We start from the raw sequence: 25,813 nt of genomic DNA on the forward strand, positions 1-25,813 counted from the left end.
GCCTTTCCTTTCCCCATAAAGACTGTGAGATGACAGTGACATATGTCACTGGGGGTAAGGTTGTTTTCCTATAAAAGAGTGGTGGCCATTCAGTAAGCCTCTGACAGTCCCTATTACTGTCACTTAATAATGTCTCAGACTGTGTAATGTCGCTCCCTCTTTAACTGCAAACTTGAACTTCCCATGGTGATGGGGGAATGGGTAGAGGCCAGGCTTATACTTCCAGCTCTGCCACGAACTCATCCAGTGAACTGTGTAAGTCCCTTTACTTCTCTGAGCCTTAGTTTCCCCATTTGTGGACTGAGAGGCACAAATGAGATGCTCCCTGAGGTTTTGGTTCTCCATGGTTGCCTCTTTGGATAAAGGTAAGAGAGAATTCCTCCCTACCATAAAATAATTTTTTTTAAAGATTTTATTTATTTATTTATTTGAGAGAGAGAGAGAGCATGAGCAGGGGGGAGGGGCAGAGAGAGAGGGAGAAGCAGGTTTCCTGCTGAGCAGGAAGCCTAATGCAGGGGCTCCATCCCAGGACCCTGGGATCATGACCTGAACTGAAGGTGGATGTTTAACTGACTGAGCCACCCAGGTGCCCCTAAAATAATTATATAAGACTGATGAATCACAGACCTGTACCCCTGAAACAAATGATACATTATGTGTTAATTAATTGAATTTAAATTTAAATAAATAAATTAAAAGTAAATAAATAATAAATGAATAAATAAATAACTTTCCTTTAGTAGTCCATTCAGAAAGTGTTTGCTAAGCCCCTGCTTTGCAGGCGACAGGTGTTTTAAAGGAGGCAGGACTTAATCCCTGATCTCAAGGGCTTCTCAGTCTGAGCAGGGAATGTAAGAGAAGTTTGCAAAACACTGAGATAAGACTCAAGAAGAAAGTACAGGGCATTGTGTGAGCCAAAGGAAGGGAACTACCAGCTCTCCTGGCTGGGATGAAGAGGGTTGAGGAGGGTTCCTGGGGAAATGTTTGTGGCTGAGATTTTTCACTTGTAGCTTTAACTGTTTCAGATCAGGGAACAATGAGTATCAGACTAAGTACTGATACTAGTGCTACAGTTGGGTTAGAGGAACAATTCTACTTGTAGGTCAGCAGAATGCTTTGTTTCGTCTCAGCAATTTTTATAAAAGATCCATTTTATATGTGTACAGCCCCTTATAGCTTACAAAGTTACTGAGGGCAGAGGAAATAGAAGTTGAGAGATTGATTAACTAGCCCAAGGGCACCCTGCTTTGTACGTGGCAGAGCCGAGCCAGGACTGGAACTTGGGTCTTGGGAGTCTAGTGCAATCACAAAATGTCATTGGCTCTGTTGGCAACATGGCGAGCCTTGACTGTACGTGGTGGTTGTTTTTTAAAGCACCAAGTGACTTGTGATCTTCTTTCTTCCTCTGTTCTTTGCACCTTAATACAGAAAAGGTTGTGAGATTTGCATAAATCTATTTTGAGGAGCCTCTTCTGGTGAAGGAAAAGAGAAGTTAACGATTTCTACTTCTGTGTCTCCTAAGGAAGATCTAAAAATCTAACTCAAATATGAGAAGAAAGGCACTGTTCCCTCTAGGTCTGTAGGAGCAAGAGCTGGATATGCTCCAAGGAAAGCAACAAACAACTTCTCATGCAATCACCACCATTTCTTGTAATTTCCTACACTTTAGAGTCAAAGGCGGCTCCACCTGCCTCCAGCTAGTTATAGCCCAAGGAAATGTGTCTGAGATTGGTTTGTAGGTTTTAATGAACCAAGAAAGAATTCCCACAGCCCAGAAATGGAAATTCAGCTGGAGAGCTTGCGAGGACCCTGACGACTGACTGACTGGTCTTTCCCTTGGATTTTGGGGTTAGGAGTTAATGTGAGACTTGCATGAAACTTCCCCTCCCCAATGCTTATCCTTAGGAATGTAGACACCTGGCTTCAGTCACCCTAAGTGACTAACCCCGGCTCATTTCCGGACAGGAGGAAGTCTAGACTTGAGGTCAGCAGACCCAAGGCTAAGCTCTAGGGCTACTGCTTACTGGCTAGATCACTCTGAGCAAATAAATCCCTTTACCTGTGGAGCCTCCTTTACCAAATGGGGAAAATAATAGCATTTTAGGTTGTTAGAACCATCAGATGAAAAGCACTGCACTAATGTGAAGCATAGAATTGTCTTTCATGATTCCTTAATGAGGAACAGTTTACTCGAGAGGTTCAGACTTCAGTTTCTGAGCTCTGTGGCCTTGGGCAAGTCACTTACCGTTCTCTGGGCCTTGGTTCCCTTACCTTTCCAATGAGATAATAATACTGCCTCCCTTATAGGATTGTTCTTAGAATTAAATTTAAAAAATGCTTCAGTAATGTCTGGCACAGAGGAAGTTCTCAGAAAACGTTAGTTATCATTATTCTGTATGTCAATGTATAGGATGTGTGCACAATATAGAGTCTATTCTATAGCCTATCATTATTGCATAATTAATATTAAATACTAGAATCCAGGTAAACTGGAAGGAGAAAAGGGTGAGGAACTATAAAAAGAAGGGATGGATTGCCGTTTGGAGTTTTGTTGGCTGTGTGTAGGAATGGGCAGGCCCTCCCGTTTGCAAGGAGGGGTGGATTTGTAGCAGGGACTGAACCTGCTTAATGAGTCATCTAGGTCTTTTTATTTTAGCCAAGGCTGGTGGTGGGCCCTAGCTGCCCCCTCTCTCTCTTCTCCATTTCCCAGCTTCCTGCATCCTTAGGCTGGGGTTGGAGCGAGTGCCCTTCTTCTTCTTCTTCTTTTTTTTTTTTTAAAGATTTTATTTATTTATTTGACAGATCACAAGTAGGCAGAGAAGCAGGCAGAGAGATAGAGGAGGAAGCAGGCTCCCTGCTGAGCAGAGAGCCAGATGCGGGGTTTGATCCCAGGACCCTGAGATCATGACCTGAGCCGAAGGCAGAGGCTTTAACCCACTGAGCCACCCAGGCACCCCGCGAGTGCCCTTCTGACACTGTCCCGTGCTCCCTTCTGCACCGCCAGTCCTGTTGGCAGCCCATCCTCTCCCTCTCACCGCCCCCAGTAGCAGAAAACCTGGGCAAACGTCCCCCTGGAGGCTGCTCACAAAGCCCAGGAGTAGCAGCTGCCGTAGGGTGAGTGTCCTCAGCACACACTCAGCACACTCCCTGCACCCCGCACTCCCCTGCTCGGCAGTCGCATCAGCCCAGTGCAGGGCTAGCGCCTTTGTTTGGGCTGGCCGCCCAAAGCGCCTGCCCGCCCGCCCCTGCAGCCCTGACCGCCCCTCTCCCTCTGCACAGTGTCCACGGGCTCCGTGACGCAGGTGTCGTCGGTGAGCACGGACTCGGCCGGCTCCTCGTACTCCATCAGCGGCATCCTGGGCATCACGTCCCCCAGCGCCGACACCAACAAGCGCAAGAGGGATGAAGGTAAGAGATGGCCACACAGCCTTGTCCGGGATGAACCCGCCCAGCTCTGCTGTGGGGTGATCAGTCGGGGGCGGAAGCGAAGATGCCCACTGAGCACCTGCTTGCCTGCAGAGCCCCTGAGTCCCCAGGTGGAGGGGATGCGCGGGAAGGGGCTCAGTGCTCTGGGAGAGGCAGCGGGGCTGTGAGCTGGGAACTGGGGGCTTCCCACTGGCCTGCCCTCATCTTTACCCCTTGGCTGGAGGAGAGTGGGCCTGGCACAACCCTTGTGGCCTGAGCTTGGTGGTGAATGAGAAGACCCCTGTGCAGATCTGATGCCTGAGGGCAGGACGTGAAGGGTGTGCGCATGTCCTTGTCCCCTCTGTACAGGAGCACTAGGGGTGCTCAGGAGGGGGTGTCGGGTGCCCTGCCCTGAGAGGTCAGCGGGTAGCTTCTGGAAGGGCTGTGCACACTTTCCCAGGAAGGCCTCCAGCAGTGGTGGTGCCGGGGGTTGAGGAAGTGAATCATCTCATCTCTGCCCCTGGGTCTGGGAGGAAGGAGTATGGTGCCCCCCCAACCCCGGGATTACAAAGATGACAATCTTCCCAGTTGGTTTTTCTCAAACCCCATGTGCTTCTGCTGGCTAGGTCTCTGGAGCTGGCCATCTCCATCCCGGACACTGCCCCGCTTTACCTGGCTCTCTGTGGCTTGGACAGGCTGCCAGTGTGGCTGACGTTAATGGGTTTGAGAGGAGAAACGGACCCCTGGGAGTCTGTAAGACCTTCGTCAGGAAAGGGAAAAAAAAAAAAAAATGCCTATGGTTTAGGGCCTGAGAGCCGCGTGACAGAAATCTTGATTCAATTATTCTGTTCCTCGGCACAATTTCCTTTCTTGGCTCCCTGTAAGGGATGTATGTTCTCGTGAGCACATGCCTAAGTACTTAAGATCTGTAACTAGAAAATTGAGTCAGCCCAGCGGTGGATTGGCCTGTGGTCTGCGTGTTCCGGGAGTGCAGAGGCTGGGCCTGGGGCCTCCGTTTGGAGCTGAGGGGGTTTGTGGGGGTGGTTCACGGCTTCGGAACCCACCTCACCTCTTTCCACTGTTCTTGCCACTTGGAGCAGATGTCAGAAATCTTTAACTCAGCGGGTGTTGTGCTGTGTTACCACAGGAGGCAGTAGGCCTACCATCTCTGTTGGTTTATGGGGTTGATGCTGTCATCTTTTCTCCCATTGTCACCTGGACGCGCAGCAGATGTGCCCAAGCTGGGACCCAGCTGTGTTTGATCACGGTGGAGGGGTGGGTTGTGTGACACTCCCTCACAGGCTGAGGGATCCCAGCAGAGATTTTTGGAGAAAAAAAAAAATCTGGTTTGATGTTTACCACCAAACAGACAGGTCCTGATTTGGGGGAGGAGGGCTGTTTCACTGCGTTTGTGGAACACCGTACTGGCTTTCAGTCTCTGATCAGCGGCCACTGTTTAGCTTCTCATGCTGCTTTTAAAGGTCTCAAGGGGCGCCTGGCTGGCTCCGTGGGTAGAGCCTGTGATTCCTGATCTTGGGGTCGTGGGTTCAAACCCCACACTGGGTATGGAGCCTACTTGAAATAAATAAATTTTAAAAATAAATGAAATGTATTGAGTGGTCAGAATGCAGGTGTGTTGTTGGTCTAGACTGCTCTGTGCCATCAAGTCATTCCTTGAGGACGGTGGCCCATTTGGGGTATTGGCCGTTAAGAAGGACAGTGACAGATGGAAATGTGTTCAGGTGACCCTAACCTGGATAGACAGGAGTCTGGATATCATAGTGCCTGGAAAACATCTTGAGGCTCTGGGGTTGTTTTGATACAATGAAGAATGAGCAGGGCTGGATTGTTGCTTTCAAATATTTGGGGGGCTGGCACGGAAGGTGAGAGGAATGAGACTTTGCTGTTGGCCTTCAAGGCCAGTGGGCAGCAGATACAGAGGGGAGTTCAGCCCAGTGCAAGAAAGAACATGTAAATGTGAGAGTGTCTGGGGCAAACTTGAGAGGTAGTGAGTACCCTGTCACTAGAGGCATGGAAGTGAGCCTAAGTGAACATGTGCTGGGGCTGCTATAGAAGAGTGTCGAGAATTAGATGTGGGTGGGATTCGATAATCTTTGAGATCAAGTCCTGATCCCCAGAAAGACCTGGGAAGTGATCTATTCTGCGGTCTTGGGGCTAAGGGAGAATGATTTGATGACAGTCCTGGAAGCTGACAGGATTGGTAAGAGAGGAGGCAGAGCTGGCAACCAGAGCCTCCCTCTCTCCCTGTCTTGCATCACCAGGAGTGTACTGAGCAGGGAGGTGGACAGAAGTGCCCTTGTTCCCACCAACACACTGTCTGGGAGGAGTATTCCATGGTGCTCCCTGCTGCCCTTTCCTGCCCTCTTTCTTTATCTCACTGCATCCTTGCATTGGCTTCAGGGGGAGTTAAAGAGGCAGAAAATGCCACCTCTATCTTATAGAGGAGGAAATCGAGGCACCAAAGAGTTCTGGTGACACAGGTGGTGTGGCCGGGGGAGTCGGGAAGAGCTGGAGAGCCCCCGAAGGCCTTAGTTCCCTGGTATTTTCCCACTATCTATTACCCCTGGGTCCCTCCAGAGAGATGCTTTGAAGGCAGAGCAGCCTGGAGCTGGGCAGAGCCTGGGAACAGCGTGTGGAAGAGTTTCAGGCAGAAGGGCCTAGAGAGTAGGTTGGATGCTGCCGAGAGTGTGGTGAGAAGGTCAGAAACCAGCATTGCTGAGTCCATGGTGGGGCTGGCCCCTTGCTGCAGACCATGGCACTGTTTTCCCCAGGAGCCCTTGGCAGCCTGAGGGAAGGGCCATGAGGGAGAGAGGCATAGAAGGCCAAGGGGAAGAGGCTGAGAGGAATCCTCACTCCCATTTCTCCGATGAGGAGACTGAGGCCCTATAGAGTGGCGTTGCTCGCTCCATTCTGCTTTGCAGTCATCTCCAGCTAGGACTTGGGCATTTCCTGGTGCCGCTCTTCTGCCCAGGCCTCAGGGCTGGGGGTGGTGGTCATAGAGTCTAGTCACAAAGGGCTGCCCTCTAGAACTCATGGGCTGGCGGACAAGACTGGCAAGCCCAAGTCCCCCCACCTGGCAGCGTGTAAGTTGCTGCCATGATGGGCAGTAACACCAGAGCGAGAGAGCAAGGCAGGGAGGGGCTGATTCTGACCAAAGGGACCCAGGAAGCCTCTTCCTAAGAAGTGGCCCTTTATCAAGGCAGGAATATTTTATATTGCTTCTGTTTTTAAATTTAAAATAATTAAAATCACATGAAAATTTAAAATGGAGCCCCTCAGTTGCATTTCACTGTGTTTAGGAGCCTCCTGACATGCCTAGCGGCTATTGTATTGGGTAATGTGGCTTTGGTACAAGTGCTTGGTACATAATAGGTGCTTAGTAAGGGCTCTTTGGTGGAATGGGTCAGTCCTCTGCCTGTTGAGTGTTCATAATTAGTAAGCGGGGGGAATGGGTAATCTCAATCTGGAGGGTTTCTCTTTGGTATTTTGGGCTTCCACAGAAAGCTCTATTTGAATAAAGAGTTCTGTAGTAAAAACAAACAAGTTAGAACAACTGTTTGACTAGTGGATTGCCAATGGCCCTTTCAGTCTAGAAATTCTAGGACTCTCCCTGGGATGTTTGCCTCTAAGATTGGCTTCGGGGATATGGCCACTGTGTCCGAATCTCAGATGAGCTGTGTGTGGCTCATGTGGCAGAGAAGGCCCTGGGGCCGCTGAGAGCAGAGCTGGGGCTGGCAGCAGGAAGCTCCGAGGAGGCAGAGCACAGCTCAGGGCCAGGAACAGCTTTCAAACAGCAGCCAGACTGGGCCAAGGATGAGAGCACTCAGTTGTAAAGGTAATGAGCTCCCTGTTATCAGATGTATGAGCAGGGGCTAGACAAAGGAGAGGCAGGAGAGCCAAATAAGGCATTCTGATTTGGACTCCATGAATTTTTTTTTTTTTAAGATTTTATTTATTTGAGAGAGAGAGAGATAGCAAGAGAAGGAATACAAGCAGGGGGAGTGGGAGAGGGAGAAGCAGGCCTCCGGCTGAGCAGGGAGCCTAATGTGAGGCTTGACCCCAGGACCCTGGGACCATGACCTGAGCTGAAGACCGCAGCTTAGCAACTGAGCTACCCAGGTGCCAAAGGACTCTGTGACTTTTGAGACCTATTCCAATTGGGGGAGCATGTGCTTCTCTGGCTCTCTGTCTGAAAGTGGTTCTACCTATTTGTTTTTCCTTCCTGCCGCCTGACTCGGAGGTGGCCATCCACATGGACTTGACTGGGCAGAGGCCACACATCACACGGTTTCTCTCCCTAGCCTGCTCTTTGGCACAGGGCACAGTACCCAGAGATGCTCAGGGGGCTTGTGGATAGTACTGAGGGTCAGGGTGGTTTGCTGCCCAGACGCAGCCTCCTCCCCTACCTGGGCCAGCCTAAGAGCTTTCACAGAGAAGTCTCCAGGATAGGCTTCAGGAATCCCACTGGGAAGGGGGTACAAAGCCTGAGAGCAGTGATTCCCTCCCCAGGGTGGACTTGGCAGAGAGGCGGGGCTGTGAATAGTGGCCATGGGTGAAAGGGCAGCCCCGACCCTCTGTTTCTTCCTGGGCCTTTGATCTCTGGTGGGGCCTCTGTTCACCATCTCTGGGGCTCCCATTCAGGTCCCCTCGACTTCACCCTCCCCTCAGCCCCCCAGAGTTTGAAAGGCCCTGAACACACCAAGGTCAGCCGAGTGAAAATCCCTTTCACTAGCTCAGAAAGCTGCTCAGTCCAGCACCAGCGTGGACTGTGGGAGCCTGAGTTGCTTTCTGGGCAGGAGAGGATACACTGCAGGTAGAATTTCTGGCCTTCTGGATCTGCCTGAAGAGGGCACAGGAAAGTCATCTAAAACCGCTAGGTGACCTGTCCTTTCCGAGAGATGCCAAGTCTAGCAAGACCATCGAGGAGAAGTTTGGGGGCATTTAGCAGGGGCTCCTGTCATGACTGGGTCTACCCCTCTTTCTGGGGGTATCCCTCCCCATGACTTTCATTTGGGGGTGCATCTGCCGCTGTTTATGTTAATAGACTTTTTCCTGTGTCTGCTTCTGTCTCCTGGTCTAGCATTCTCTCTCTCTCTTTCTTCCCCCACCACACACACACTCTGTCACACACACACACACACACACACATGCCCTCTTACACACTCTCACAACACTCTCTTCGTCACACAATCTCATACAGATACACACACTGCACACACAAACCTTCACACACACACACACACACACATACACACTCTCATATACAAATACACTCTCCCACACCACATACACACACTGTCTTTCACAACACTGTCATACACTCTTTCACACACGTTGACGCACACCCTCACACACATACACACAACTTTTACATGCTCAAACACACGTACACACTTCTCTCTCCCTCTTCTGGTGTTCGCTCTTGCTATCCCTCTTACCAACCCCCTGCTCCTCTCTCACTCAGGTTGGAAGCCCCAGCTCAGCCCTGCTCTGCAGACCTCCATGGGAACCACTGCAGGGAGGGAAGGACTTTCAGAAGCCCCCAGACCACAGGCCCCCCTGAGCATGAGCAGACCCTGATCATCTTCTATTAGGACCCCTTTCCTTGCCGGACACTCAGACCCTGCCTGCTGCTTCAGGGCTTGGGATGGAAGGCTGGAGCAGAAGGTGCGGAGACCCCTCTCAGATTTCCCAGAAGGGAACAGGATGTGTGGAAAGGTCAGGCTTCCTGAGTTAGGACTTATAAGCAGCCCCCCCACTTAAAAAAAAAAAAAGATTTTATTTATTTATTTGACAGAGAGAGAGAGAGCACAAGTAGGAAGAGAGTCAGGCAGAGAGAGAGAGGGAAGCAGGCTCCCTGCTGAGCAGAGAGCCAAATGCAGGGGGGGGGGGCTCCATCCCAGGACACTGAGATCATGACCTGAGCCAAAGGCAGCAGCTTCATCCACTGAGCCACCCAGGTGCCCCTATAAGCAGCCCTTGATTCCACAGATCTCTGATCTCTCTGGAGAGCCCCAAATAAGACGGTGAGGCATCGAGGAAAGGACAAGGCTCACAGGCCAGGGACAGAGTGATGTGAGGACTTCTGTGGTGACATCTTCTGACCCTCTACTTTATCATTTGGAGAACATAGGCAGCACAAGCCTGTCGGGTTATTGTGAGGATAAAATTAAATCATCAGAGGGAGACTGGGGCCAGAGTGTGTGAGGCCAGCCCCCGGCTGAAGGCAGGCTGGCCCCAGTCAGAGTTCTCTCTGGGCGACTGCCCACCACCAACTTCCTGTTTGTAAGACTGGTGTGGCATCAAGACTGAACAACAGTGCCCCCACGTGTCGGCAGCAAAATGAAGGGCCACTTGCTTTCCTTTGCTTCCTTTCCCTCGGGATCTTGGTCTTCTAGCCTCCGTGATGGAAGAATAAAAAGATCCAGTCTCAGTTTCCCACAAAGAGAGCCCCTAGGTACACAGGAGAGGTCCAGGGTAGAGCACAGAAGGCAGACCACCTGCGTCTGGGGGAGATGGAGGTGGGGTCACCAGCATGGAGCTCAAGACTCCCCTGTTGGAGGAAAGAGCCTTGGAGAACATCTAAGACAGGTCATTCCAGTCATTATTCAGCAGGGAAAACAAGCTTGGAGAAGAGAAGGGGTCCAACCAGGTCACAGAGTAAAAATCTGGAAAACCCAGAGGGAGAGAATGGATTCCTCAGAATGTCCTTGGTATCCTGCTGCTGTTTGATGTGATCTGTTTCTTCTTTCCCATGTCTCCCATTCTCCTGGGTCTGGCTGCTGCCCCCATTGTTGAAAGCCACCAGCAACCCCATCAGCCTGTGCGAGGCGGGTGGGGGAGTTGCAGGGGAGGGGAGCCAACCCCTGCTGATATTCCAGGGCTAACCTTAGCTCTTGGCAATGAGCCCTGACATTCCTGCTTTGCTTCCCACATCTCTTCTTCATCCCTTCTGTGCTTCCACTCCCTGTGCCTCTCTCTGAGATCTCCTGTCTCTGGGCCATTCTCCACGCAGGGCTCTCCAACAGGAATGCAGCCCTTGATGCTGGTCTCTTCACCTGGCCTCGTTCCCAGAGCCAGCCCACTCCCTGAGGGGATTTCCAGTGTTGGACCAGTAGTCCTTTGCAGCTGGCTGAGGCCCTCAGATTCATCAGGCCCAGGCTGGAGGCCAGAGAGGCTCTGCAGAGAGGGAAGGAAGTGACTACTATTTTGTCTTGATCTTTCCTGGGGATTCACCAGAGCAGACCCCATTCCCTAGCCCTCCGTGAGGTGTTCCCTGGATGTCTCCTCAGGCTGGCCATGCAGGGGCCCTTCTCTGAGTTCTTTTTCAGTCTGTCTGTGCAGGACTCAGAACCAGGGTGCTTGCCGAGAGAGGTATCACTTAGAAACCAGGTGCCAATGGCTAGCCTGATGGTCATGCTCTACTTGGCTTGCCTCACATTTAAAATAATTTTGAATGAGTTACTGACATTTAAAAACTGGGAGGTTTCATATATGGATGTTTGGCTTTTCTTGGGAAAAAACCCCCAAAACCCCAATCTGGCGACCCAGGGCGGACTTTCCCACATAGCAACAGCCGTGTGTGGCTGTTGAGTCTGCGGTCTTCACACTGCTCCTTACTCCACTTGCTGGCCGTTCACTCATCTTCCAGTTTTCTCCACCCGAAGGCTTTTGAGTTTCTGGAGCCCCAGGATGGACCCTGAAGAACAAGTCTGAATCCAGTCTGTGGCAGCGGAAGCCTGTGGGAGGCAGCACCCTGACCTGTCCCAGTGTGGTTGTGTGTGGGGGTGGGGAGTGGTCAGGGAAGTGGGGAGTCGGTGCTTAGGCCAGGGGTGGGTGAGGTAGGGAAGGCAGAGCGGGGCAGGGTCAAGGAGCCACACCTCTTGTAGTCCAAAACAGTGAAACTGAGGTCCTTCAGTCCACACCCAGCAAATGGGGTAGTCCAGGCTCTGAGCGCCCAGGCCTGGCCTCAGGGCGTACAGGGAAAGCTTAGGGGCAGGGATGATAAGGAGCCGGGATTCCATCTCCCAGCCTGGCTGGCCACTCTTCCCTGTCCTTCTGGCCTTGCAGACATTGGCATGCTGACAAGTGTCAGGCTTCCTTGGTAAAGCAGGGGACCTGAAGCCAGGTGGCCAATTGGAGGGGCTTCTTGGGCCTTTCCCTAGTGCCTAGGGCCTGTCCCTTGGGTGGGGGGGAGTTAGGTTTCGGTTCCTCCTGGCCCCTGAGTCCCTGAGTTTCACTTTGATTCAGAGAGTGAGAGGCTTGTGTGAGAGCCAACACCACTGAATACCCCCTCCCCCCTTCCCTGCGCCTGTTTGCACACTTGCTTTGCCCAGACCCTCCCCTCCCAACCCCCGGTTCCTTTCCCCACGGGCTGTGTGCTGGTGTTTCCAGAGAACCCTGGGGAATGTAAAGGATGGGCTGGCAGAGTGTGAGGCTTTCCACTCCGGGAGTTGGTTCTGAGATCAACCAGAACAAGAGTTGTGGGGTGAGCTGAGGGGACAGCTTAAGGGATCGAGAATCTCAGCCACAGGGGCAGGCTCCCTGAGGGGAACTTAAGGTGGGATGTGGGAGGCAACTTGGCTTTCTTCCCCACTCTGTGTGTCTCCCGCCCTGTGGAGCAGAGAATCCCATAGTCCTTTCTCTCTGGCTGTGGAATATGGTTGAATCCGTGGCTGCAGCCTGTAGTTCAGGGTCCTCACAGGGCTCCAGCCTACTAGAGGCTTATGAGACTGAGGCCGGAGCCCGGAGGGAGTAGGATCTCTGGGTTCCTGTCCTGATTCTGTGGCTAGAACCCCTTCCTCTCTCTGGGCCTCAGTTTCCTCATCTGTATTATGGGAAGCAAGGAATTCCTAAGGTTTTTTGTGGCATCAAGATTCCGACCTCCTAATCCCATCTCAAGTTCTGTTGCAGTATTTTAGAACAATGGTTTTCAAGCTTTTGGTCTTGGAGCCCCTTTAAACACTTGAAAATTGGGGTGCCTGGGTGGCTCAGTGGGTTAAAGCCTCTGCCTCCAGTTCATGATCCCAGGGTCCTGGGATCTAGCCCTGCATCGGGCTCTCTGCTCGGCGGGGAGCCTGCTTACCCCTCCCCTCTCTATCTGCCTGCCTTTCTGCCTACTTGTGATCTCTGTCTGTCAAATAAATAAATAAAATCTTTAAAAAAAAATAAACACTTGAAAATTATCAAGGACCCCCAAAGAGCTTTTTAGTTTATATGGGTTAATTAAAACATTAAAGTTTAAATATTTACTAATTCATTAAAAATAACAATGATAAATAAGTAACACAAGTCATATGTTTGAAATAAGAAAGAATCCTATTTTCCAGACCAAAACATTTAGTCAGAGTGGCATTGCTTGACGATTTTGCAGATCTCCTTAGTATCTGGCCTAATAGAAGACAGCCAGATTCTCATACCTGCTTCTGTATCCAGTCTGCTGTGATATCACACATCTTAGCGCCTTCAGAAAACTCCAGTGAATACTTGTAGGAGAATGAGAGTGAGTTAGGCCAAAAAAATCTTGGTTTTATTGTGAAATAGTTTTGGCTTCACAGGGCCCCCTGAAAAGATCTTGGGGATCCCTTAAAGGGGTCTCTGGACTAGATTTTGAGAATCTATGCTTCAGGCTACAGTAAACCCTGAGTTTGCTAACTTATCATTCATACAGAGAGGGAAAAAAGCTAAATGGTTTTAGTTAAAAGGAGAGGTACCATCAGTTTCCCTTTTACTTAGTTCCTGAAGGCAGTGGGAGCCATGGCAAGTCTTTGAGCTGGGGAGGGAGAAACAAGATGTGCTGGGCTTTGGAAACCCTGCCCTAGCACACTGGGATATGCAGTGCCTGCTCCTCCTCCAAATGTGAGCTCCCACGGAAAGGCACAGCTCCAGAGGTTTCCCTCATTTCCAGCAGAGTATCTATAGGGTTGGAGGTCTGATCTCCCTGCATCAGGTTTCCTCCAAGGTAAAAAGCAGCCACTAGTGCTCCCTAAGAGCCTGGGGAGTGGGCATTTTGAGACCCAACCACATCTCCCCATCCCAGCTCAGCTCTGTGCTGGTCGGCACATCCCTGAGACCTTACCCTGGCCACGGTTTTAGTGGGGAGAAAACTCCAGAAAATATTACTGAATAGGAATGAAAACGAATAATATGAAATAAAGTTGTAGGTTTGGTATTTATCTTGATTTCTGCTGTTTGAAGAAAAGTAGGTCTGAAAGGCAATTGAGATAGATTTCTGTCTGTTTCCATAGGGGCTTCTGGGTGTTTCTGGAATGCCAGTAGTTGGTCACTGGCGTGTGAATGTGTGTGAATGTGTGTGTGTGTGTGTGTGTGTGTGTGTGTGTGTGTGACAGAGAGAGAGAGAGAGAGAGAGAGATTTCACTTTGGAGTGTCCATTTTTTGTATTCAATGATACAAGTTTATCACTTGCCCTAGTCTTTCCTTGAACTAATGGACTCACAAGGAAGAGAGGGAGAAAAAGAGAATGTCCTAAGGTCATTTGAGAAGAATTGAGAGACGGAGGATTGAAGGTGTTAGAGAAAATGTGTATGAGAAGGAGATTGCTTGCAGCAAAATGAACTACCATTTGTGTGAGCAGAACAGAAAAGCCTGCCAGGTGGAGAGGCTAGAGGGGGAAGATGTAAAGCCACAGTGGGGGTCAGACACTTCCCAGTACCAGCCACCAGGTGGCACTATTGACCCAAGACAGCTTAGTTGCTGTCCAGGGTTGGGGACAAGAGGGGTAACAGGGCGGTGTGTAACTGGCCATGTGTGAGCTTGGTGTGCTGGTAACTCAGTGGAGGGTGGCCATGGCCAGGGAAGCTGACCATCTCCCTGAGTCTTACTTCTTTCACAGCATTTAGTTAGGGCGGGAGGGGGCTGGACCATCCTTGTTGGGGCTCAGTCTGGTCCTTCCTGACCTCCACGGTGCAGGTGTCTTGATATAAACCTTCCGGGGAGTCAAGTCCTTTGTTCTCATCTTAATTTGCTGTGTGATCTTGGACAAGTCACTTCTTTCTGAGTCTTGTTTTCTGTGTGTCAAAATGTGGAGATTTGAAGAGGAGGTTTTAGTGATCTTTTGGGCTCTGACATTCTGTGGTGTGCTTGAGGGAACAGGAGAGCTGGGGTTAGATTCGTGATCGTTCTCTCTCAGCTGTGTGACCTTGGGGAGGTCACTTCCCATCTGTGGGGGTTATACTAATCCCTCCCTCAGACTTTTATATAAAATAGCCGGGCGGAAGAGGCTTTGCAATCTTTTTTGGTCCTATAGGACAGGAGGGGTTGCAATGTGTCATCTTCCCGGGAATTTAAGTTGGCCAGAGGTAAACATTCCACTGCTCAGAAAGTTTGTGCCCCTGCCGATGACCACAGATAAAGGCCTTATGACAGGTGTTTGCTCAAGGTCACTGCATCTCTTGAATCTTCTCATTTCTGTCTGTCCCCACTGCTACTGCCTTGGTCTAAGCACTCTCTTATCTCGTTTGGACTCTTGCTGTAGCTTCCTTGTGCATCCCCACCTGCAATGTCCCTGACTTCTCCAAAGAGTCTAGTTTCCACAGAGCAGCCCCAGCTGGGCTTCTGGAATACGGTTCTGATCCGTGACTCTCCTGAAGGGTTTTCACCCTGCAGATATGCCCGTTGTTCTCAGAGCCCACCAGACCTCTTAGCGAGGCTGCATCACCTTCCTTCCGTGGTTCAGGCTCCTGCCCATCTTGGGAGTCTCATCGCTCTCCACCCTCCTTTTTTCACGGTGACTCCAGGTACACCAACCCTCTTTCCATGCCGTCTTCTTTCCTGCTGGCCGCCAAAGAGATCTGAGCACAGGCTGTGGAGTTAGGCCATGGGGGCTCTGGGTCTGACTCCAGCCATGCCTGCTCGTGTGCCTTCGGGCAAGTTATTGATCTCTCTGAGCCTCAGTTTCCCCATATGCAAAAGAGGGGCCCGGTTATGCCTGCGATTGGGCTGTTACATGGATTATACGAGGTAATGCATGTCAGGTGCCAAAGATGACCCCTGGGCAGACTACATGCTCAGTAAAGGGTGCTTTTCATTCTGACTGCCTGGAAGATTGTCCTCTGTCACCCACCATTGGCCCGGGTGACTCTGAATCTTGAGGCTCCAGGGTGATGTCTTCCTTGGTGCTCACTCCTGTTAGCTCCCTCGCCTCCACCTGCAGCACACAGAACCTGCCTGTGGGTAAAAATAGCACAGCTGCCAGTTATCTTCCCTGGGAGCCTGTATCTGCAGTGGTCACCATTGTCACCCTCATACCCAGCACGGGGACTGGTTCATGGTAGCAAATATGTACTGAATTGGTGGGGGTGGCATTGGGGGGGGGTGGGACTCTGGTATCACAGAAGCCTGGAGCCCATCTGGTCAGTGGGTGTGGGCTGCTGGGTAGAACCCAGACCCTTGCCCATCAAACATCCACCTGCTCCTGCCTGACCCCACAGCCTCTGTGCGCCAGGCTCTGCTCTCTGGACCCCGAGATAGGAGCTCATGGTAACTATTCTGGAAGGGAAGGGAGCTCTCTCGTGGTCTAAATACACATATACACTTACACAGGTGTACACACCACACACACACACACACCACACACACATGCACAGACATGCTTAGGCATGTTGGTGCCTTCAGCCCTCGTCCTGCTTTCCTCCCCTGAGCCCATGTTCTGGTGTGTCTAGATCATGGCCTCAGATCGCAACGGCAGTTTGGCATCATTGTACTGGCTAGCTCTTATGGAGTGTTGACTGTATATATTTAAAATTATTAATGCATTTAAAACTTGCCGCCATCATACCAGGTAGGGATGCTTATCATCCCTGTTTTATAAGATTCAGAGAGATCCATGAAGTTGCCCAAGGCCAGGTAGCTCCTACACCCAAGGGTGGTGGTGTTGGGAATGGCACGTGTGTGGGTGGGTGGCTCCAGAGGAGCCTTACCTACCATCCTCATCTTACCCTCACACAGTGTCACAACAATAAGACCTCATCAGTGGAATTCCCCCAGCTCTCAAGTTCACCATTTTTTCCCTCATTTCTGCCGTCCCTATCATACTCCTGGACTGAGCTGGTGGTGGGGGGGTGTCTTGGCTCAGAATCTGAACTGAGCTCAAGGGGGGCCTTGGCTCAGAATCTGCTTCATTATTCAGGTTCCTTAGTTCTGAGTTTCCCCCCAACACTGCCGTGCATGCTATGTTTTCACACCTTCAAGTTGGTCAGTTTCAAGTGCAAGAGTTGGCTGGTGACAGGTAGGCTTTAAAACCACAGCAGGGTAGTGCAGAGTCTGGACCCAGAGCTTCCATTTACTAGATGTGTGAGCTCTGACAAGGGCCTGCTTTGAGTCTCGGTGTCCTCGTCTGTTGAAAGGGGATGATAATTCCTGCTTCTCCTGGCAATTAAAAAATGGTCTTTTGTGATATTTTGATAGACAGTTGCATGGCAAGTTTAAAAAATAGCTATTATTATTTCTGTCATCAGAGCAGAGAGGTTTTTTAAAAAATTTTATTTATTTATTTGACAGTGAGGGAGAGATGGAACACAAGCAGGGGGAGTGGGAGAGGAAGAAGCAGGCTTCCCACAAAGCAGGGAGTCCGATGCAGGTCTCAATCCCAGGACCCTGAGATCATGACCTAAGCTGAAGGCAGAGGCTTAACGACTGAGCCACCCAGGCATCCCAGAGCAAAGAGTTTTTATACGGGATTCAGATTCCTTGATGACTTTGTTGAGAACTTTCTAGATTCCTGGCTCTTTTGTTTTCTCCTTTATTTATTTATTTTTTAAGATTTTATTTATTTGTTTGATAGAGAGAGATCACAGATAGGCAGAAAGGAAGGCAGAGAGAGAGGGAGAAGCAGACTTCCCACCAAGCAGAGAGCCCGATGTGGGGCTTGATCCCAGGACCCTGTGATCATGACCTGAGCCAAAGGCAGAGGCTTAACCCACTGCGCCATCCAGGTGCCCCTCTCCTTTATTTTTTAAAAAAGATTTTATTTATTTGAGAGCGAGTGGGGGGGTGGGGAAAGTAGGAGCAGAGAGGGAGGGATAAGCAGACTCTCTGCTGAGTGTGGAGCCTGACATGGGACTCCCATCTTATGACCCTGAGATCAAGACCTGAACTGAAACCAGGAGTCAGATGCTTAAGTGACTGAGCCACCCAGGGGCTCCCTCTTTTCTTCCTTTTTTTTAAATGATTTTATTTCAGTCACTAGGACTAATGACAGGATTATTCAGGCAAGGGGTCAGAAGAAAAAGAAAGATGTGCCTACCAGCATTTATACTGGCATAACTTTAGCTCTGTATTTCAAGACGCTAGTAATTCAAATTGTGGATGAGGATAACTTGCAGAGGTAGGATGAGCCTGACATGGGGTAGAGAGGCCTGGGTTCCTGACCCCAGTTCAGCCACTATCTCACTATGCGATCTGGGTCTGGTCCCTCCCCTCTGGGTCCTCGGTTTGGATGGTTTGGATGCGATGAGCCCAGACACCCCTTCCAGCTCCTGATCTTTCCTTTTCTCTCCTCCCTCCTCCCGGCTGCCCCTCTCCCTCCTCCTCCATCTCCTCTCTCTTCGTTTCCTTTCTGTCTGAGACACAAACGCCATCCAGCACTCTTGAATGGGACTTTTGTTCCACTAACATCTCTTTTCTGAAAAGGACCATCGGTCAGGTTTGTATCTTTTAAATACTGGCACATTTTATCAGTTAAGAACCTGCATACCTCTCTCCAAAGACACAGCCTTAAGGAGCAGACAAGCTGCAAAGAGGAGGTTTATGGGAGACAACGGAGGAAAAAGAAATAGCAAAATCTTTTGGGGGCCCTGATGTATGGTCCCTACAGAAAATGCTTACTTCCCAGGAGCCCCCTTTCCTGCTCTTGCCATGACCTTAAGCATTTTCTCTTTTTTTTATAATTTTTTTTTTTTAAGATTTTACTTATTTATTTGACAGACAGAGATCACAAGTAGGCAGAGAGGCAGACAGAGAGAGGGAGGAAAGCAGACTCCCCGCTGAGCAGAGAGCTGATATGGGGCTGGATTCCAGGACCCTGAGATCATGACCTGAGCTGAAGGCAGAGGCTTAACCCACTGAGCCACCCAGGCGCCCCAAGCATTTTCCAGCTCTGCTGCAGTCATGACTTGTGTTCCCCTCTTCCTTCCACACAGAATTGAAGGGAGTTGGGGGTGGGGGGACGGACAAGAGCAGAGCTGTGCTTGAGTGGTCCCCATCTCAAGGCCCCTTTGAGGTCGTCCCTGGAGCACTGGACTTGGAGGGACAGGGCCATAAGTGTGAGTGCTGGTGATCTGGGGCAAGGCATTCTGGGCCTCAGTCTTCTCCGCCAAAGGGAACAGAGCGCCTTTCTCAGAGTCTTGTACAGACATGGTGAGAAGCAGTGCATGAGAAAGTGCTTTGTAAACTGTAGAGCTCCGTGTAGGTGGGAGAAAGTTCTTGTAGTTCATATCATGAGCCTGTTCTGTGACCTTGAACAATTCCTTAACTTCTCCAAAGGTCAGCTTTGCCATCTGGAAAGCGGGAACCACCTAGGTCTTGCAATTACTGGGAGAATTCCATACTGGGTGAAAGCACCTGGCCCAATTCTTGGCCGTGGCAGGTGCCCAGGTAGAGGTCAGTGCCCGGTCCCTTTCCCTTAATCATGTCTTCACCGCCCTACCCCTGTGATCCAGCGCATAGTCATTAAGGGACAGGCTTCTGAAATCTGGCTCCCCAGGCAGGGAGATCTCAGCGATTTCCCTCCTGGGCCTCCTGGAAAAGAAGGATAATAGTAATATTTGCTTCAGAGGGTTGTTGAGATGAGACGTTGCTCATACACCGCTGTGCCCGGAGTCGGCGCCAGGTGAATCGTCCGTAGCGATTCGGCCAGACCTTGCTGGCTCCGCAGGGTCGGACACGGGCCCCGGGCTGGGCTGCATCTTCGTCCAGCGCCCAGGCCCAGGCCGGTGGAAGAGAGCCAGGCCCGAGCGGAGCGGGAAGGGGTTTACTCAGGGTCACAGCAGGGTTCAGACGCCAGGACCTTTGAGGAATTTCCAGGGCTTCCGCGGTGCCGCCTGGCGACCAGAGGGGCTAGACCCCCTTCCTCGCCCGGTCCCCCTCGGCCCGGCACCGGGCAAACCCCTTCCAGCGGCGTATCGGGATGTTCCCCCGCGACGTGGAAGGAGAAATAAATTCCACCGCAAATTCAGAGCGCGGCGCAAAAAGAAGGGAGCGCGCGGCGCCCTCGGGAAGGAGGCGGCCCGCCGCCCGGCTCCGCTAAGCATTTGCAATTTAATTGACATTTGGCGGCGGGAAGCCAATCAGTATAAGTCAATTGACATCGGGCGATAAAACTACCCGGCGGCCGGGCGCTCCCCCAGCCGGCGGCCTCGGCTGGGCCGCGGGGCACAGCGTGGCGGCCCCGGCAGGTAACAGCGCTGGCGCGTGTCTCGGCCCGCGAGGGGGCGGCGAGCGGCCCGCTGATTGCCGCGCAGCCCACGGCGGCCGGGAGAGGCCCCTAATGAATGACTTTATTTGCCGGGGCCCTGCTGAGAACAATTGAGTTTGTTATGGTAACAACGGATGCCAGCTTTCCGGGCCCCGGGGAGCGCGGGCGCGGCGGCAGCCGGGAGCTGGGCAGCCGAGCAGATGACGCGCGCTGGCGGCGGGGACCCGGCCCGGCGCATGTCATGAACCCGGGGACGCTGTGTACCCCGCAGCCTGCGGAGGACAGGCCGCGCTGCCGGGTCGCCTGGGACCGAGGTGGATGGTGCACACCGCTCTCGCCTTGGACCGCGGTGCGAAATTGGGATGGCAAGATGCTTTTTGCAGGTTGAACTGGCTGGTCCTCCTGGTGTCCCTCTTGTTCCCTCGGCCCCTGGGGCCGAGGGGATTCTGGTCAGGCCGCACGTTGCATTGACATCCACTTTTTGTTTCTTGCACGAGCGGAAGACTAGAAAAAGGCAGAAAGGCATCCCTGGTTCGAGTGCCATGGCTTGACAAATACAGGGTTGGATTTCAGCGCCCCCACACCCCCCTTACTATGGTCATTGTCTCTACACCCTCTGCCCTGGAGAGGTGGCCCTCCCTCCATCGCTATCCCCATTCTGGCCTCCCCATGCTTTGTGGCATGGCACCTCCCACAGGAAGCCCTCCTTGCTCCCACAGAGAAAGCTGTCAGCTGTATGGCTGCCCCTAAGCCTCCGCAGTCTTCTCTTGCCTCCCTCATCAGACCATGAATTCCAAGGGCCACCCTTCCATTCAGCCTCAGTGCCCAGCCTAGAGCTTGGCACAAAGCCCAGATGTGGAAGGAGTGGATAAGAGACAGGATTTTTTTCCTTGCAATCTCTTTCTTTCCTTCTGACCAGAGACACCAGAGTGCCTTCTTGTTTTTTCTTTTCCGGTTCTCTTTTTCAGGCATGCTGTCATTCATTCACTCAATAAATAGTTACTGAGAGCCAGCCATGTGTTAGGTAGGTACTCTGGTACTAACAGGTCACTGCCCTTGGGCAGTTTACTGCTCAGCAAGAGAGGATAATGCACTGTTTATGATAAATATGGCAGGCACCTATCGTGTGCTGCATGATGGCCCAAATTCCAAGGTGGCCAAAGCTTAAAAAAGGCTTGCTAAGGGTTTTTCCCTCTGTCACTGCGTTCAGTGATCCCTAGTGCTGCCATGTGACAATCCCCCTTATTCACAGATGGATGCTTAGAGTGTGTAAGAAGCAGCATGCTGGTGTGGAAGGAGTCTAGCTTGGGAATCTAACACGAATTTGCCACGTGAGCTCTATTTTCTTCCCCTCTGTGTCCCGGTATTCCCATCTGTAAAATGGGGGAGTTGCAACTGATGATCTCTGAGGCTCCGTTGGGGATGTGTGGTCCATGGGGAAGATGGAGCCGGGACAGAGGTCTTTGTTCCCAGCCCCTCGCCCCCTGGTCTGGCAGTGTGAGCAGTGGAGGAAAGGATACTCTTTTTTCTCAACCGTGAGGTTGGCAGTGAGACAGAGGCATTCACCGTGTGGCACGCACTGTGCTCGCAGCAGCCTTAAGAAGTACAGGTGCTGGGGCGCCTGGCTGGCTCAGTCAGTGGAGCGTGCCACTCTTGATCTTGGGGTTGTGAGTGCAAACCCCACGTTGGGTGTAGAGATTGCTTAAAAATAAAATCTTTTAAAAAAGGAAGTGCAGGTGCTGTTCTGTTTCCTTTTTGCAGATGGAAAAGATGAGAGATGAAATCACCAGCCCAGGGTCCTACAGCTAGTCAGTTGCAGGGCCAGGATTCAGACCCACACAGTCTTGTTACCCAGCCTGTGCACTTACCTGCTCTACTTGTGGCAGAACTAGCACCTTCTCCCACCCCTCCCTCCCCTACTCTTCTACCACACCCCAGGCTTTGGTCCCCCCCCCCCCCAACTCTAAGCCCATTCTGCATATTTGCAGGATCTGGGAGCACTGATCTCTCAGAGGTGTCTTTCCTTCCCCTGGCCTTTTGCTTTTTCCTTTGTTACAGGCAGGAAGGAGAAGTCTCTTCTCCGCTCTGTCCTAGCTAAATTTGTATTTGGAAATCTGATTTCTAAAAAGGATAAGGGGAATGCAGGGGCTGTTTTTTAGGAACAAGACATTTCTTAAATATTTTATTTATTTATTTGAGAGAGAGAGAGTGGGAGAGAAAGCATGAGCAGGAGGAGGGATGAGGGAGAAGCAGACTTTCCGCTGAGCAGGGAGCCTGACATGGGGCTCAATCCCTAGACCCTGAGATCATGACCTGAATGGGCCCTTAACCACCTGGGCCACCCAGGTGCCCTGGAAGTGCATTGATTTTAGAATTAATTTGGGCACCTGTCTTCCTGTCTCTCAAAAGGGGTCTGGAGAATTCTTTCCCTGGATATATCCCTATTTCAGGAAGACTGATGAAGGAATAGTCCCTAACATGAGACAGTGCTAACAGGCAGAACCAGAGGGGCCTCGGAAAGCATATAGAGTGATCAGTGTTCCTTCTTAAAACAAATATTTTGTAGTGCTTCCTTTGCTATCCTAAAATGAAATTTAGAAACAAGAAAACCTACCTATATATATAATTTAAAAACTCAATTCAGTGCCCCAATTGTGACAAAAGAGGGAAAGAAAAATGAAGTCATAATAAAATGATGTATTTCATTATGTAAATGCCCAGGCTTGACTACAGCAGAAGACATAATAGTCAGTTGCTAGCGCTTATGCACAGAATCACCATGAATGCAGCAGCTACAAATGTGGACAGCTGTGTTTTTTGGCAATACCAATTCTTCTGGTGGTGTTGCCATCAGTAAACTGATTTTTTGAAATTGTAAACACATCTTGATAAAATTCCAACCAAAACAAAGCATCATCTTTCCTCCTTTCATGTGATGGTTGCATTCCTGGAAAAGTCAGTGTAAATTAAAACGCCAAATTTGTGTCTAAGAGTAAAACAGTTAGGTTCAAGGTTCCAATATTTATAAAGAGAGTTTTCACCAACCTGAGTGTATGATAGGTTATTCCAAAGACACGTGGTCACCGGGCAGCTCTTCGCTGTGCTGGACTGGGCTGAGTGCCCCCCATCCCACTCTGCCCCTTTCTAAATGCCATCATTTCTCCCCAGTAACAGAAACTCACAGATTCAATCATCTTTGTTGAGGTCCACTGGAACAAGCAATTTCTCTCTTGGATCTCTTCCTTTGGGAAGTTCTGTGACTCTGTTAAAAGACAAAATCTGCATTTGTTGTGCACCTACTATGAGCATGATCTGGCAATGGGGAGACAGAAGCATGACCTGCTTTCTGTCTGTGCTGTGAAAGATGAGCCCTACTCCATGGGTGCCGAGCTCCTGGGAGGCTCAGTCCTCAGGTGCAGCCTCCTACCTCTGGTCTCTGTTTGAGATACCCTCTGAATCTTTCCTCATACCCCCAAGCCCAAATCCTGGCTCAGATGCCGCCTCCGCCCTCCAGGAGGCCAGCCATCCCTGACTGCCCACCCCCCAACACCAGATAGTTCTCTCTCTCTCTGGGCCCCCACTGCCTGCTGTGTGGGGTCCTCTAGGGTCCTTGCCCATGCTTGAATCAGAGCTCCATCTCCAGGCTCCATCTCCCTGCTGGAGGTTGGGATCCCTTGAGGACTAAGACTGGGTTTCCTTATGGGGCTGTGCTTGTGGTCAGAGCACTGGTAAGAGATGGTTGAATGCTTGAACCAAGAGAGGCAGCTTAGCCGAGTACCCCTCTCTGTGTACATCTTGTCCTTTTAATTAAGCAAATGGCTTCTTTCTCCTCTCCCCACTCCCTGGTCCTCATCGGCTCACATGAGATGCTTGCTGTGCAGACGGTGCTGGCTTGCTTGGGGTCTAACAGCCTGCTTGCTCTGACTCAGTGCTTAGACTCGGTACAATTTATTTACTTATGAAGGTTTTATTTATTTATTTGAGAGAGAGAGAAGGAGAGAGTGCACACAAGGGGGGAGGGGCAGAAAGAGAGGGAGAAGCCAACTCCCCCAATGAGCAGGGGAGACAAGGGGCTCGGTTTCAGGACCCTGAGATCATGACCTTGGCCAAAGGCAGATGCTTAACAACAGACTGAGCCACCCAGGTGCTCTGACCTGGCATAATTTTATTGAGTCCATTGCACAGACGAGATGAGCTGTGAAAGGTCATACAGCTGGCAAGTGGCAGAGCCTGAGCTGGTGCCCAAGCCACCACCATCCATGTCATCTAAACACTTCCAAGGCTGGGACTTCCTCCTAGAAAGTCATTCATTCATTTAGTGGCTCCTGACTCAGTGTTGGGCACTGTGGCCTCCATGGTAGACCAGGCCTCATGGCCCCCTTTGATTTCCCTTAGGGGGCCCTGTCTTCCTAGCCTCGGGCCAGTCATAGAAGGGAGCGTCTGAAGCCCCCAGGCAGGGGGCGGCTATCCTTTCCCAGTAGGTCCTGGAAGAGTGGCTGCTGCCTCTGTACTTGTTTAGTTTTTCACTTTTGGTGAAATGTCCACTTTTATCCATTCATTCCCAAGTATTTATTTTGTACCTGCTATGTGCTCTGGGTCCTGGAGACACAGGAATGAACAAGTTAGACAAAAACCTCTGCCCTCATGAGCGACATTCTAATAAGGGAAGAGACAATAAGTAAATAAGGAAAATAAACAGCGTGTTGCTGAGGGCGCTGGAGGGTAACGAAGCTGGGGAAGGGGCCAGAGCGTGACTCTGGGGAGTGGGGGGCGGGTATAGGCTGGTGTGTGGAGGGTAGTCAGAATGGTGAGGTGACATTTAAGGGGAGACATCAAGGGAGGGAGGGGTGAGCCAAACAGATATCTGGGGAGGAATGTTCCGGAAAGAGAGAACAGCATATTCAGAGGCCTGAGGCAGGGGTGTGCTTGGCAAGGAGGCCTGCAGGGCTAGAGCAAAGTGGAGGAGAGCGGGAGGAGGGAAGGTCAGGAAGGCCCGATTGCAGGGCGGGGCACCCAGATTCATCCATTTAGTGGCTCCTGACTCAGTGGTAGGCACTGTGGCCTCTGTGGTAGACAGGGCCGGGCGGCCCCCTTGGACTGATCTGGGTACGCAGGTGCTGTACAATGCACTGGGGATTTTGCTTGGTGTGAGAGGGGCCATGGGGTGGGGGGCAGCCCAGAACGTCTAACTGTTCCCTGCCAGCAGGGAGCCACTAACTCCAGCAGATTTTCCCTCCTGATAATCTCCTGAACCTGGCTCTGAACCTGGGTATTCATGCCCCTCATCCGCTCTTTCGTGCGCAGGAACCTTCCTCTGGCCCAAGGGGCCTCTGTCACATCTCCCCCTGGTGGGGTCTCCACACTGTGGCCAGATCAGACCCATGAGCCCCTCCACTGCACAACCCTTTTGTGTCTGGCATGGTCTGTAAGTGGTCAGGCAAGGGCCCGACTCTTTGGAAACCAGACTGGGGGATCTGGGAGGTGGGGATTGGCACTACTGGAAGGTGGACTACCATTTTGTGGTAAGGGAGGCAGCGTGCTGCAGGGGGAGGCCCAGAAGCCCTCTCCCCACCCTCAGTAAGCCCCTCATCTCAGCCCTCGCACCCAGAGGCGCCAACTTTGTTTATTGTTTCTCCCTCGTTCCCCGCGGGCAGAGGAAAAGTCTATTAGTGTGTTTGCAGACTCTGCCAGCTCTGAGCAGATGCAGGGCTGATTTACAAACTGTCATTGCCCTGGCCTCCTCGGGAGACCTGCATGCTGGGCTCAGCCTTGTAGCTCCAAGAGCCACCTCCCCCAGGCAGACAGCCGGGCAGAGCCCTCGTGCCCTGATTTCCCAAAGGATTTCCCAAAGCGCAGCCCCTTGGCTTGCAGCTGGGAAATTTAAATTAAATGCCACGAAGGAGCCATAACAGCACATCGGGCCAGGTTAACAGTGGAGAAGGAAGTTCTCTCTGT

General features: G+C 51.3%; 1 protein-coding gene across 3 annotated transcripts in view; it reads left to right on the forward strand.

The window, feature by feature from the left end:
- Positions 1-25,813, forward strand: part of PAX5 (paired box 5) — a 192,674-nt gene that overhangs the window by 30,611 nt on the left and 136,250 nt on the right. For all 3 annotated transcript variants that reach the window (XM_059141534.1, XM_059141533.1, XM_059141535.1), the window contains one exon: positions 3,280-3,408. In XM_059141534.1, coding sequence (XP_058997517.1) covers positions 3,280-3,408 — 129 coding nt within the window. The remainder of the gene's footprint in view (positions 1-3,279; positions 3,409-25,813) is intronic.

The sequence above is a fragment of the Mustela lutreola genome, chromosome 12 (assembly GCF_030435805.1).
Source record: "Mustela lutreola isolate mMusLut2 chromosome 12, mMusLut2.pri, whole genome shotgun sequence".
In the NCBI taxonomy this organism is placed as follows: Eukaryota; Metazoa; Chordata; class Mammalia; order Carnivora; family Mustelidae; genus Mustela; species Mustela lutreola.